Below are 14,440 nucleotides of genomic sequence, written 5' to 3'. Positions count from 1 at the left end.
GCAAGTGTGAGTAGGGGAGAGGCAGAAAGAGGGAGACAGAATTTGAAGCAGGCTCTGAGCAGTGAGTGCAGAGCCCAGTGAGGGGCTCAAACTCACAAACTATCAGATCATGAACTGAGCCAAAATCAAGAGTTGAATGCTTAACCAACTGAGCCACCCAGGCACCCCTTGCCTTAATATTTTTAATAGTGTCTTTCACATAAGCTGAAATATTTAATTATAATGAAATCAATTTATCCATTTTTTCCCTTTTATGGTAATGCTTTTTCTGTCTTGATGAATCACTGCTAGCCCCAAATTCATGAAGATATTCTCATAAATTTTGTTATGGAAGATTTATGATTTTAGCTTTTACATTTAGGTTTATGATCATCTCATTAATTAACTAATACTGTGTGGATGAGTTAGTGATTCATTCCATATAAATGCTACGTTATTCCATCACAACTTGCTCAAAAGGTTTCCTTCCGACAGTGACTTATATTGGCATCTTTGTGGAAAATCAAATGCCTATTTCCAGACACCTTATTACTTCATTCCTTTTATTAATGTGTATCTTCATCCTTACACTTATACAAGTTATGACTTAATGATGTAGATTTGCTGTAAGTCTTAAATACTCTTTAACATTGTCATTCTTTTTCAAGATTGTTTTTTACTAAGCTAGACCCTATGCATTTCCTTATAAATTTTGGAATAAGCTTGCCAATTTTTTCAAAAAAGACTGCTGGGATTTTGACTGTCACTATTGCTATCATAGATCAATTTTGGGAGAATCTACATCCTAACAATTCTGAGCCACCCGACCAATGAATTTAGATATCTTATCATTTGTTTAGGTGTTTATATTATCTCTCAGAAATGTTTTGTTGTTTTCAGTGTAGATTTGTAATTTATTTTTGTAGACTGGCTTTCTATCTTGGGTATTTGTTAAATTAATACATAGTATGTAGTACTTTTTTATGGACCTGTTCAGAATTTCCTGCATATGTGATTCTGTCAACTTCAAACAAAGATAATTTCACTCCTTCTTTTCCAAAATTTATTCCTTTTATTTCATCTGCATATCCCTGGCAGCCCTTAAAATTCTCCAACTAACCCTTAGAAAGCCATATCCCAGGCAAAGTTCACAATCCAGTAGATATGATGGAAAAGACATCAGATTCCTTGTTAAACTTTATGATGGAAAAAAGTTTAAAATATTTTTTAAAGAAAATAATAACATGCAAAACAATCCCACCACCTAACAGAGTAAATGTTTTCCTATTTGGAAATTTGTCCCAGCTTTGTGATGATTAATATGTAGTTTACACCGTGATCATTTCAATATACAGTTCTGAACTCTGCTTTTTCAGAAGATTTAATGATGGCTATTTTTAATGACTGTACAATGTTCAGTCAAATTAAATTTTACACTTTTGTTATTCATCCACTATACTTAAGATGCAGATTATTTCAAATGTTTATGAATTATGCTAAATTGGTTATAGCTTTTCGTGTTGAGTAATTTCCTCAAGGTAAATATGCATTATTGTTAATGAAAACAAAGCCCCACATTAAAGATGTTTTAATGGTAGTCTGTATAATAAGTTTTAAATTACTATAGCTATATTAGAAACTGTTTACCAACCCAACAGAATAGCATACAGTTTTAATGGATCAGACTGTGTCAGAACCCAGGAATATGTATGTTAAAGTCATTAAAATAAAAATTTCACAAGTAAACCTACATGGAAAAATAAGGATATACAATGACCAGGAAAAGATAAAAATACATTGTTCCAATGTATAGAAATTATATAGGTTTTGGGACACTGAAAATTTCAAATAAAGAAATCACCAGTAGAATTTATTTATTTATTTATTTATTTATTTATTTTTAAAACTTTTCTGTTTTTTATTTATTTTTGAGAGACAAAGAGAGACAGCATGAGCAGGGGAGGGTCAGAGAGAGAGGGAAACACAGAATCTGAAGCAGGCTCCAGGCTCTGAGCTAGCTGTCAGCACAGAGCCCGATGCGGGGCTCGAACCCACAAACCGTGAGATCATGACCTGAGCCAAAGCCTGACGCTTAACCGACTAAGCTACCCAGGCGCCCAAGAAATCACCAGTAGAATTTAAGAAACACAACAGATGAACATGGGGGAAGGGAAGGAAAAATAAGATAAAAACAGAGAGGGAGGCAAACCATAAAAGACTCTGAAATACAGAGAACAAACATGGTTGCTGGAGGGACATGGATGGGGAATGGGGTAAATGGGTGATGGGCATTAAGGAGGGCACCTTTAGGAATGAGCACTGGGAAAAAGATGTAAGAGATGAATCACTAGATTCTACTCGTGAAACCAAGACTACACTGTATGTTAACTAACTTGAATTTAAATTAAAAACAAAAAGAAGAAATCAATAGCACAGTAAGTTAAAAATTAACAATTTTCATCACAGGGTTGAAGAAATATAGGTATAAATATGTGGTGCCTTAAGAACCTACATGACGAGGATATAAAAATAAGTATGATTAAAGATCTGCTTACCAGGAGTCCCCCCGTGTGAACTAAGTACACTTCTGGGTCCCAGAGAAGGAAAAGCTGGAAAGAGAACACCTGTTTCCCAGCCTTCTGTTCGGACAAAACCCACATACTTGTTCCTCTGAAAACTACTAAATCGCAGATAATATTTTACCTACAGGGAGCAAAAAGAAACAATATTTGTAAACAAAAGCCAATTAAGCAAGAATGAGAAACAAAAGGAAGTTAAAGAAAAATCGCATGCGGGTAATTCTGCGGCAGACTGCTGAGCACTAAGTGGATTCTGAACGTTAGGCAGTGGAGCAGACTTGTCATACGGCTATTGTGGGTTTGTGGTAAACAAACATGGTGGCAACTTGCACACTACTGCCAACGTCTTTTTCCTGAAATAGATAGCTGGCATGCAAACTGAAATGAAACACACCAAAAAATGTTGCTAATTTCTCTTCCCATTATGTCAGCCAAGTGTTTTGAGAGGAAAATCCCTTCCTCTCCTAAAAGTGATTGTAACATAAGACTCCCACATGAGGACAGAGAAATGTGATAAAACATAAATGTGGAATATTACATAATTTCATTATTAAATGAAAAGATAATACTAATTCTAGAGAAGTAAGTAAACTTCAAGGTAGAGCATGCTGGGTCTAAGTAGCTTTACAAGACAGCAAATGGTCCAGCAGCTGCCTAGAGTCAAGGGTCAGACCAGAGAAATCAGGAACACCAGGAGGGGCAGGCAGATGTCACAAATCTAGGTAAATATTAATATACTCAGTTATCAAGCCAAAAGCTTCAGACACTTATTGCATGTTCAAGGATTAAGACATAGCACCTATTACACAAGAAGCTCAAATTATAGTTGAGACAATATATGTATTTATAGAAAATTCAGTGATAGCAACATGTAAGGGGCATTTATGGGAGTATGGAGGAAGAAAGAGGTGGGTGTGGTTAGGAGAGATACTGTACAGCAAGACACAGTAGCAATGTTAAAGGTAAGAGAGTGAGCCAAGTGGCAGGGACAGGGGGGAGATTGTACAAGGCAGAGTAGGTGACGTTTGAAATTGTACCAAAAATATTTTGACTGCACTCTATATACACTGATGAGCCTACACCAGCACCAGCTTACCCCATATCAGTAACTTGAGGGAATTTTGCACACATCAAAGGAGTGAGGGAGTGCTGGAACAGGATGAAAACACACCACCAACCCTACTTACAACCCAGCAATTTTCCTTACTTTTTCATTCCATGGAGAACCAGAAGTTATCTTAGATGTAGAGTTATAGCATACATCTATATCATATTTTTGTTATTTCTCTCAATATCACACCAAGTTCAAAGCACAGTCCTTGTCTCTCTTTCTTGGAGGTTGTTATCAGAATCTTCCTCAGAGCCTGCCTATGTCCTAATTCTGATTCCACTTGGCTAAACCTTAGCACTGTTTTCTATATTTAGATTTTGGAGAAAAATTACGAGATCCAAACAAAAGAAAGAGGAACATTTTCATGCTGTGTTCCATGCTGGTGAAGATGCATCTGTTTTGAATACATCAGGTCTTTTGAGCTGGGAAATCTGCATTCACTTCACCATCATGTACAGAGCTGCCACATCAGATACAGTGGGAAAGGTAATATCCTTGGTGGTCAATGTCTCCTATGATTCTGATTTATAAGGAGAAAGTCTAGTATGTGGTAAATCCAATTCTTTCCCCACCAACATAAAGCTCTGGCTAAATAAATGCAAATATGCAGAAAACAGATTTGGATTTAAATCCCTGCTCAACTATGTACAAGCAGTATGATCTTGCGTAAGCTGCAGTCTCCCCATTTACTAAATGAAATAATTATGCCTCCACTTAATTAAACCTCAGAAACTTTAAGTATACTTCTAAAGATTCTACATAAAACCTTCTTACCTTAAGTGGTAAGGGATCATCACTATTCTGGAATTTATGGTCAAAAATAATAGCAACCAACACTTTTTTAGAGTTATTCTCTTGTTTAACATACTCTTCAAAATCTCGTTCTGAAGAAAAGCCTTGAACTGTAGAAAGAAAAACAAATCTAATGTGTGAGTTACCCACACAAGGGCAAATGTATCTGACTGCCTTTTCTATCTATAAGATGGAAAAATGCTTTACACTGATGAAAGACTACCAAAATATAAATTTTTTTAAATGTCTTTTATTTATTTTTGAGAGACAGAGACAGCGCAAGCAGGGGAGGGTCAGAGATACGGGGAGACACAGAATTCAAAGCATGCTCCAGGCTCTGAGCTAGCTGTCAGCACAGAGCCCGACGTGGGGCTCGAACCCACAAACCATGAGATCATGACCTGCGCCGAAGCCGGATGCTTAACCGATGGAGCCACCCAGGCTCCCCAAAAATATAAATTTTAAAATATTGTTGCTCAAGGGCGCCTGGGTGACTCAGGCGGTTAAGAATCCAACCTCAGCTTAGGTCATGATCTCATGGTTCGTGATTTCCAGCCCCGCATCAGGCTCTGTGTTGATAGCTCAGAGCCTGGATCCTGCTTCAGATTCTGTGTTTCCTTCTTTCTCCTTCCCACTCCAACTTGTGCTCTTTTGCTCTCAAAAATAAATAAATATTTTTTTTATTTAAAATGCTGTTCAAACATAGGCATAACAAACTAATGGGTATTAGGAATGCATGAAAATCTTTACGAGTTTTAAAAGTTTTACCAGAGGTTTAAAATACAATTAACCATTATAATAAATATATATTGAAATAAGGAAGAGGGATACTTCCAAAGTGTTTTGTAATTTTCATCTTAAAAGGAAATAGCAAATTTGATCCCTGTAATCTATTCAAAGTCCTATAAGATGGGAATCTCTAATACGTGAATAACAACTACTCAGAAGTTGAAGAATGAAACAACTTGACAATTTTAATATTGGAGGTGATTATGTGTCATAATTATTTCTGGTAGAGTATGGAAATGCCATGTGTGCACACTCTTCTCAAGGTGGGCACAGCTGGGATTGAAATTCCAAAGCTGGAAGCAGGATCTCAGGGAGCATTATCAGGGGGTGCACCCACACAAGGTGACCAGGAGCAGGGTGAAACAAAGTCCTCAAAGAGTTTAAATGATCAAAGCTGGGAAAACAAAGTCCACGAAGTTAAACAAAACAGGCACACAGCTGGAAACAATATGCTCTTGAAAGGACAGTGCGAACAAAGTGAAGTGGGTACCAACAGGTAGTCAGGCACCCTTTGGGGCATGGAGCCTCAGTTTCTGCATCTGAACCTGTCATCCATCTCACCCATGCATGTTGCAGGGAACTTCTCAATCTGCCTTAACCACGGAACGCTGTGGGAATAGCCACAATTCTTTATAGCTGCCTGGCCGTGGGGGTAAGGGACTGTGGAGGAAGCCACCAGTCTCTCAGTCTGTTTTCATTCACTTGTCTGGGCTTCACGAAAGGTGTTACCTGCTCAAGCAGGAGTATGTGAAAGAGACCGAGAGAGATAAAAAAAAGATGGTGAGAGATTTTTTAAATATTTATTTTTAGAGGCGGGGGGGGGGGGGACACACAGAATCTGAAGCAGGTTCCAGGCTCTGAGCTGTCAGCACAGAGCCCCACATTGGGCTTGAAATCACAAACTGCAAAATCATGACCTGAGCTGAAGTCAGTGGTTAACTTACTGAGACACACAGGCCCAGTGAGAGATTTTTGAATGAAAGTGAGAGATTTTTGAGTGTTTAGTGAAGATAAAATGTGTGTTTGCATAGATTTCTCAAAAATAGAACTGGAGGGAAATTTATTTGTTTATTATTTATTTATTTATTTTCATTTATTATTCATTTATTATCTAGGGTGACTTTATTTTTCCCCCAGCTTTATTGAACTACATTACACATACAAGTTGTGCATATTTAAGCTGTAAAACATGATGATGTGATATATGTATACACTGTGAAATGACTGCCACAATCAAGCTAATTAATCCTTCCACCAGTCCATCACCACACAGTTACCACTTACTTTATTTAAAAAATTTTCTGCCCAGAGTGATTGAGGTATCACTGGCAAAATTGTATATATGTAAGTCATATAATGTGATTTAAGGTATAACATTATATTTTAATATATACATATACTGTAAAATGATTACCAAAATCAAGTAAATTAACACATCTATTATCTTATGTAGTTACCATCCTCTTTCATGAGAACACTACAAGATCTATTCTCTGAATAAATTTCATACACACTATATAGTGTTATTAACTATAGCCACCATGTACATTAGATTGCCGGGATTTATTCGCCTTTATAACGGAAAGTACATACACCCTGACCATCATCCCCCATTTTCCCCATCCCCACCGCCAGCTCCAAAAATCCCGATTCTACTCTCTGCTCTGTGAGCTCAATATTTTTAGATAACACACATAAGTGAGATTATACAGTATTTGTCTTTCTGTGTCTGACTTATTTCACTTAGCATAATGTTCTCCTAACATAGTATATATTGTTAAAAAATGACAGGATCTTCTTCTTTTTCTGCGGTGGATTGATCTGTTGATGGACACTTACGTGGCTTCTATACCTTGGTTAACTGCAAATAAAGCTGCAATGAATAATTAATGAACTTACACACCTTGAAAAAGGGAAATGTGTAGGGTGAGTGTCATATTCACCCTGATACTTTCCCTGAAAGCACTTGCAGAAAACTGTAGACTTACTGAGCTGAAGAGAAGAGATGAGAGGTCAAGCTTCCAAAATCACTGGAACTTGACAGGTTAACTTGCAAAGAGAGGAGAACAGCATAGAAGTGAAAATAAGCTTGTAAATTTCCCTGAAGTCACCCGCCAACTCCTTATCTGAGAATACACAGGCTAAGACTCTAGGAAATCAAGAAGGTAACAGCAGGTGACTGGCTCAATCGCTGAGCAGGAATTTCATCGGGTATACAGTGCGGATGAAACAGAGTATTAAGAGTTCAAGCCCCACAAAGGTAGAGGAGCCTTCATAAATACTCCAGCCTTCCAGCTGACACCCTAGAAGAGCCATGCCCTAGGACACAGGCTATGCTGCAAGCGTAATGACAAAACTGAAAAGAGAGCAGCCCTTATGAAGCCCCAAACCGGACTTGGATAGAATCAAGTTGCTCTATCAGTACTCTAACAACCACCCAGAAGAAAAGTTAACCCTCAGGAGCCTCTGATGTTTTTTTATCCACAACACCTGTCATTTAATAAAAATATACAAAATACGCTATAAAACAGAACTCAAGGACTTAAAGAGAAAAAAACATATACAAGTAATCTAGATACCAGAACTTTCTGGGTGGGACTTTAAACTAACTATGGTTAACACAGTTAAAAAGACAGAACACTTCTCTGGATGCCTGAGCTCTATTAAAAACAGGACAAGTGGAAATTCCAGAACAGAGAAATATTTTTAGAAACAATTCAACAGACAGATCACATGAGATAATAGTTTCAAAACATATAAGCAAAAGAAATTTTAACATTATATATAATGTTAAAGTAGATGCTTTGTATCTATATATTTAGATATAAAACACCTATTTCATACTAACAACACCTAGCTGGAAATGTAATGTCTCTGTCAATAACTGATAGAATAAGCAGACAAAAAAACAGTAAGAATACATATTTGAAAAGCATTATGATTAACCAACTTGACAACTTCATCTGGATAGCATTTATAAAACACTACAAGCAAAACCTACAAAACACACGGTCTTTCCAAATGCACATGGCATATTTTTCAAAACACACCATAAAGTGGGCATAAACAATTCTCAAAATTTCAAAGAACTGAAATCATAAAATATTCCGATTCAAGGAAATTGAAACAAAAATGGAAAAAAAAAACCAGAAAGAGAACAAATTCCAAATGTTTTTAAGTAAAGAAATACATTTCTAAGAATCCCACGCATCAAAGATGAACTCAGAGTGGAAATTAGGAAATATTCTGGGTAACCCAAAGTGGCTTCAATGAGACTATATTTATTAGGATATTTGTATTATATACTTCAAAAATTTATGGGGATTTTGCATTCTTCTACTTCAATGATTTTTTAAATAAGTTCTGAGAAGGCATCTAATCTCAAGTTCCCTCAAATCCCTTGAGAGCCAAAAAAAAAAAAAAACCATGTTGAAAAAATGTACTAGTGAATAAACGTATGTATGTAAAAGGAAGGGGCACTAGAGGTATGCTCACCAAACTTTTGACAGTGTTTCTTTCTGGGAGAAAAAGAGAGAAATTGAGTTGGGAATGTGAGGGTAAGCTTATGGGAGGCTTTTAAGATAATTCTATGTTGCTTAAGTCTTCTCTAAAGCATTTATGTATGACTTGCACAACATTTTTATATGAACAATGTTTGAAATAACTGACCACAGAGCACACATCCAGAATGAGGCCTCAGGCTTATCTTGTGCCTGTGTGTGCCTCTCATGCACATCATATACCTCCAGGGTTACACTTACCCAGGGTTAAGAAGCACAACCAGAAATCAGGAAGACTTAGTGTCACAGAATTGGATAATAACCCAAAATAATATAAACTGATCATCTAATTTTTAAATAGTACTATCTGTTTGGGCTCTAGGAGAAAATTTTTTTATGAAAGTTTAACAAAGTCCGTAATATGATATCTAGGAGGGTACTCTATGATTATGAGGATATATCCTACAATGCTTTACTTGGGAAAACAATGCCTTGTTAAAAGGTTACATATGTGTCTTTACTGAAATCCAGTTTAGTAATACATTTTTTTCAAAAAACTTTAACTTCTAACCTGTGAAATTATAGTGTAAATCCCTTTTCACGTGGTCAACAATACTCTTCACCACAACACTTTTGGAAGGCACGAAAGCCAGTTCCCATGGACCAGGAAAAATGCTGGGCATTCCAAGAAAGGCAGGTAACTCATCAAGAGTCTGAAGAGAGTAACTGAAAGGCCCATACAGATTTATAGTCAAAATCTTGCGTGTTAATAGAAGTGTGCCAGCAAATAGTAACGTTAGGATGAATTCCACAAATAATGCCACCAATCGCCGCCTCTAGGAGATGGAAAAAAAAGATTACGTTAATTGTCCTACAAATCCATTACCTCTGCAAATGCCTAACTCTTTTTTATTAAAAGATACTTTTTCTCAAAAGAAGATACATAGATGGCAAAGAAGAACAGCTTCATTCTATAATAGCAGTAGTTTCCCAGGCCATCTGTCCTTACTACATGTCATTCTGCTATTATTTCACTCTGTGAGGACTCTTCATACTTGGAAGAGATACTCCCAGCCCTAAGACTGAGAAAAATATAAGAGTATAAATTGAAAAGCAGTGGTCAGGCTGTAAGAATTTTCCCATTGTAGTCTATTAGCTGTTGCAAAAATCCTATAGATAGCTCAACTTACCTTTAAAGTAAAATTCTTCCACAGAAGAGCCATAAATTGGTAAAACCATGAGAAATCCATTCTTCAACTCTAAGGAAGAAGTAAAGATTTTTACTTAAATTTGAATTGCCAAACGTTCTAATCAACTTTAAAGGATGACACCAAGAAACAATAAGCACTTGAAATATTAGAGAGGCTGTTTATCCCTACATCCCTACTTAGTACCTACCATGTTTCTAATATGTATAAAACCTCAAGCACAAAACAAAGATCAGGAAGTTATTGATGCAAGTTTCAAGGTAAATTTGACCAGTATCTTTTCCAATTATTATTAAGAAATACAAAAGAAAATCAATCATCACCATCAGCAAAAAGACAAAATGGCATGTAAAATCACATCACAGCAATAAGCCCAAAATGACATGCAACAATTAGCAAAATTGAAAGTACCTCCATTAACAACACTGCTAATAGGAGCAGATTCATTCTTATATTTAATGACTATTTGCTGAACATCTATTAAGTGACATGTTAAGTCACTTAGGTCTATAATGAGAAACATAACAAAAGTTTTTATTTGTTCTTATTTTATTAGTCTATTAATAAGGCTATTAATAACCTGGGATGTGAAATCAGACTATCTAGGTTGATTCCCAGCTCTACCACTATCTGTGTGATCTTGAACACTTGACTTAAATTCTTGCAGCTACTGAGAGAGAGCTACAATTCAGGGACAGAAAGGGAAGACATTATTTTAGTACCTCACCTTATAAATAAAGATGAATGTGAAGGAGATTGGCCTTCCCAGGGACTAGAGCCCAATTTCAAATAATTTTAATCCTTGATACCAGATGAAGGTATCTCATATTGCAAATGCCTATGGTGCCTGGCATAAAAAAAAAATCCTCTCTGGAGAAAAATATTATCCCTGAGACTCAGCTATTTCTCCAAACAATTTTTCTGAATATAATATCTGGTACTCATTACATCTGGGGTGGAATTATCAGGAGAAAAATTTTAAATAGTATGCTTACCATTTTCAAGGCAAAAAACAGAAGTTTTAGAAATTCCACAAAAGGGCATTAGGTTAGGATCTCAAAGGATGGAGGAAGAAGTGATCCTAGACCTATAAAGCTAACCTATTAAACTAGTAGAAAACAGATAGGAGAATATCTCTGTGGTCTTGTGTATACAGAGATTCCTTAAAGTAAATGAAAAAACTACAAGCCATAAAAAAGAACTTCATCAAAATCTAAAAGTTTTACTCATCAAAGAATACCATCATGAAAATAAGAAAGCAAGCTATAAAAGAAGATAAAATATTTCTAACACATTTATCTAGCAAAGGACATGCCCAGAATATATAAGCATTGCCATAATACACTAATAATAAAAATATAACAACCCAATTGTTAAAGTGGAAAATACACATAAAAAAACATTTAAGCTAGAACAAACAATCATAAAATTTGTATGGAACCACAAAAGCCCCTGGATAACCAAAGTAATGTTGAAAAAGCTGTAGGCATCACAATCCTGGACGTCAGCCTGTATTACAAAGCTGTCATCATCAAGGCAGTATGGTATTGGCACAAAAACAGGTACAAAGACCAATGGAACAGAATAGAGAACCCAGAAATGGACCAATAATCGTATGGCAAACTCATCTTCAACAAAGCAGGATAAAATATCCAATGGAAAAAAGACAGTCTCTAGCAAATGGTGCTGGGAGAACTAGACAACAACATGCTGAAGAATGAAATTGGATCACTTTCTTATACCATACATAAAAATAAGTTCAAAATGGTTTGAAGACTTAAACGTGACAAGGGAAACCATCAAAATCTTACAGGAGAAAACAGGCAGCAATATCTTTGACCTCAGCCACAGCAACTTCTTACTTGACATGTCTCTAGAGGCAAGCGAAATACAAGTAAAATTGAACTACTGGGACCTCATCAAGATAAAAAGCTGCACAGTGAAGGAAACAATCAACAAAATTAAAAGGCAACTTTCAAAATGAGAGAAGATATTTGCAGAAGAAGATATATTGGACAAAGTATCAAAAACCTATAAAGTTATCAAACTCAACATCCAAAAAAAAAAATGCAGTGAATAAATGGGCAGAAGACATGAATAAACACTTTTGCAAAGACATCCAGATGGTTAACAGACACATGAAAAGATGCTCAACATCACTCATCATTAGAGAAATACAAATGAGATACCACCTTATACTTGTTAGGATGGCTAAATTTAACAACTTGGGAAAACAACAGATGCTGGTGAGGATGTGGAGAAAGGGAACCCTTTTACACTGTTGGTGGGAATGCAAACTGTGCAGCACTCTGGAAAATAGCAAGGGGGGCCTCAAAAAATTAAAAAAGAACTACCCTATGACCCAACATTTGTACTAGTAGGTATTTACCGAAAGATACAAAAATCCTGCTTTGAAGAGCACAGGCACCCCAATGTTTATAGCAGCACTATTAACAACAGCTAAATTATGGAAAGAGCCCAAATGTCCACTAACTGATGAATGGATAAAACACACACGAACACACACAATGGAATATTAATTGGTAATCAAAAAAATGAAATGCTACCATTTTCAATGTGGAGGGACTTAGAATGTATTATGGTAACCAAAATAAGGCAGAGAAAGACAAATTATTTCACTCATATGTGGAATTTAAGAAAAAAAAATATGTAAACATGGGGAAGGGGAGGGAAAATAAAAGCAGAAAGGAAGGCAAACAATAAGAGACTCTTAAACACAACAAACTTAAAGCTGCTAGAGGGGAGGTTGGTGGGGAAATGGCCTAATCGGGCAATGGGCATTAAGGAGGGCACTCAGACAAGCACTAGGTGCCATATATAAGTGACGAATTACCAGATTCTACTCCTGAAATCAGTATTACACTGTATGCTAACTTGAAATAAATTTTTAAAAAAGAGTAAAGCTGCTACAAACATCTAAGTAATTAAAAACCCAGAGGTTTCTTTCCTTCTAAATCTTCTGCCTACTTTGCATACAGTGAGGTGACCGTGATGGGCTGACTGTTACTCTGAGCTGGACCAAACTTTAGAAAGCCTCTTCCCAGCTCTAGGTCCTGACCACCCTTCTGAGCATGTGCTTTAGAAAACTTGTAATTATACATCCTTTCTGTTTAAAATACAGGTAACCCTTTTTACAGCCTCTTTCCTGTTTTGCAACCCCAAACTGTCTTTCTGAAGGACTGGGAGTCATCCTTGACATTTATTCCTCAAGGAGCTATCACCCCTACTCCCAGTCTCTGAGCGAGGGGAGGAGCTAGCTCCTAACAAGCACCAATCAGCAAACACAGGGGCCTCATCAGAGAAACACATGAGCAAATTCTGCAAGTTACTCAATGTGTTCTACTGGTCAACCTTCCCTTCAACTTTCCCACTGCCTCACCCAGTCCACAAACACCTTCCCACCCTTTGTTTCAGCAGAGTTGACTTCAGACCCAGTTCTCTTCCCTGTTCCAACAGCCTCTCATAAAGTCTTCCTTCCCTGTTTCACTTAGTCCAGTGCCATTTTTGCTTCGACAGAAGAAAACTAAGACAACTTGAGCTTCCTGCAGCACTTAACTTCCATTCCCCTTTTCTCTATTTATTGAACATTTACTGTGTCAGTTGAAATAGTCTAACCACCCTCTGAGATGGGTACACGTAGCATCCAGGCTCTTTCAGACAAGGAAACTGAGGCTTAGTGAAATCAAAGTTTACCTTAGGACGTTGCTATAATCTGACTGTCTGGGTCCTTCCCTCTCCCCAAACTCTTATGTTCAAATCCAAACCCTGTTGTGGCGGTATCAGGATGAGGGAGGGACATTGGGCTGGAGCCCCCACGAATGGATTAATGCCCTTATAACCCAGGCTCCTCAGAGAGGTCCCCTGCTCCCCCTACCATGTGAAGGACACAGTGACAAGACGCCTGTCTATGCATCAGAAATCAGGCTCTCACCACATACTGGAACTCCACCAACCTCTGATCTGAGACTTCCCAGCCCCAGAACTGTGAGAAGTAAATGCGGGTCTTCAAGTCGCCAGCCCGCGGTAGGTATTCTATTACAGCAGTCCAGCTGACCGGGGACAGTCACCCGGCAAGTCAGTTCTGGACTCCCCAGCCCTAGACCCAAAACATGTGCCTCCAGAGCCCTGGCTTTCACGTACTTAGCGCAACCAAAATAAAATTTTCTTAATTGTTTAATTTGCTCTCCTTAGCTTCTCTGTGGGTCTTGGGGTCCAAAGAAGGGTCTCTTACTTCAAGGGCTTGTCCTGGTGTTTTGGAGGGAGAGGGCAATTTCTCCTCCCTGGGAAGTCTGGGGTGCATTCCCCCAGAGCAGGGGCGCTTGGAGAGGAAAAGGAAGGCAGTGAGGTCCAGTGCGAGACCTGCAAAACTATAGGATGGAGGGTCAACACTGGGGGTGGCGGCCCTGACCTTAGACAGCGAGGTACAAGGAAAATTATAATATATATTACATATAAGAGGGC

The 14,440-nt window shown here is 37.4% G+C and overlaps 1 protein-coding gene across 1 annotated transcript in view; it reads right to left on the bottom strand.

The window, feature by feature from the left end:
- Positions 1–10,010, bottom strand: part of LOC115300234 (ATP-binding cassette sub-family A member 3-like) — a 123,769-nt gene extending 113,759 nt beyond the window's left edge. Inside the window, exons 1-4 of the mRNA XM_029949882.1 lie at positions 9,941–10,010; positions 9,322–9,586; positions 4,444–4,571; positions 2,535–2,682 (exon numbers count right to left, since the gene is read on the bottom strand). Of these exons, the coding sequence (XP_029805742.1) occupies positions 2,535–2,682; positions 4,444–4,571; positions 9,322–9,586; positions 9,941–10,000 (601 nt within the window). The 5' untranslated portion in view covers positions 10,001–10,010. The remainder of the gene's footprint in view (positions 1–2,534; positions 2,683–4,443; positions 4,572–9,321; positions 9,587–9,940) is intronic.
- Between the last annotated feature and the right edge of the window lie 4,430 nt (positions 10,011–14,440).

The sequence above is a fragment of the Suricata suricatta genome, chromosome 8 (assembly GCF_006229205.1).
Source record: "Suricata suricatta isolate VVHF042 chromosome 8, meerkat_22Aug2017_6uvM2_HiC, whole genome shotgun sequence".
Lineage (NCBI taxonomy): Eukaryota > Metazoa > Chordata > Mammalia > Carnivora > Herpestidae > Suricata > Suricata suricatta.
This window is presented reverse-complemented; position numbering and strand designations above follow the sequence as displayed.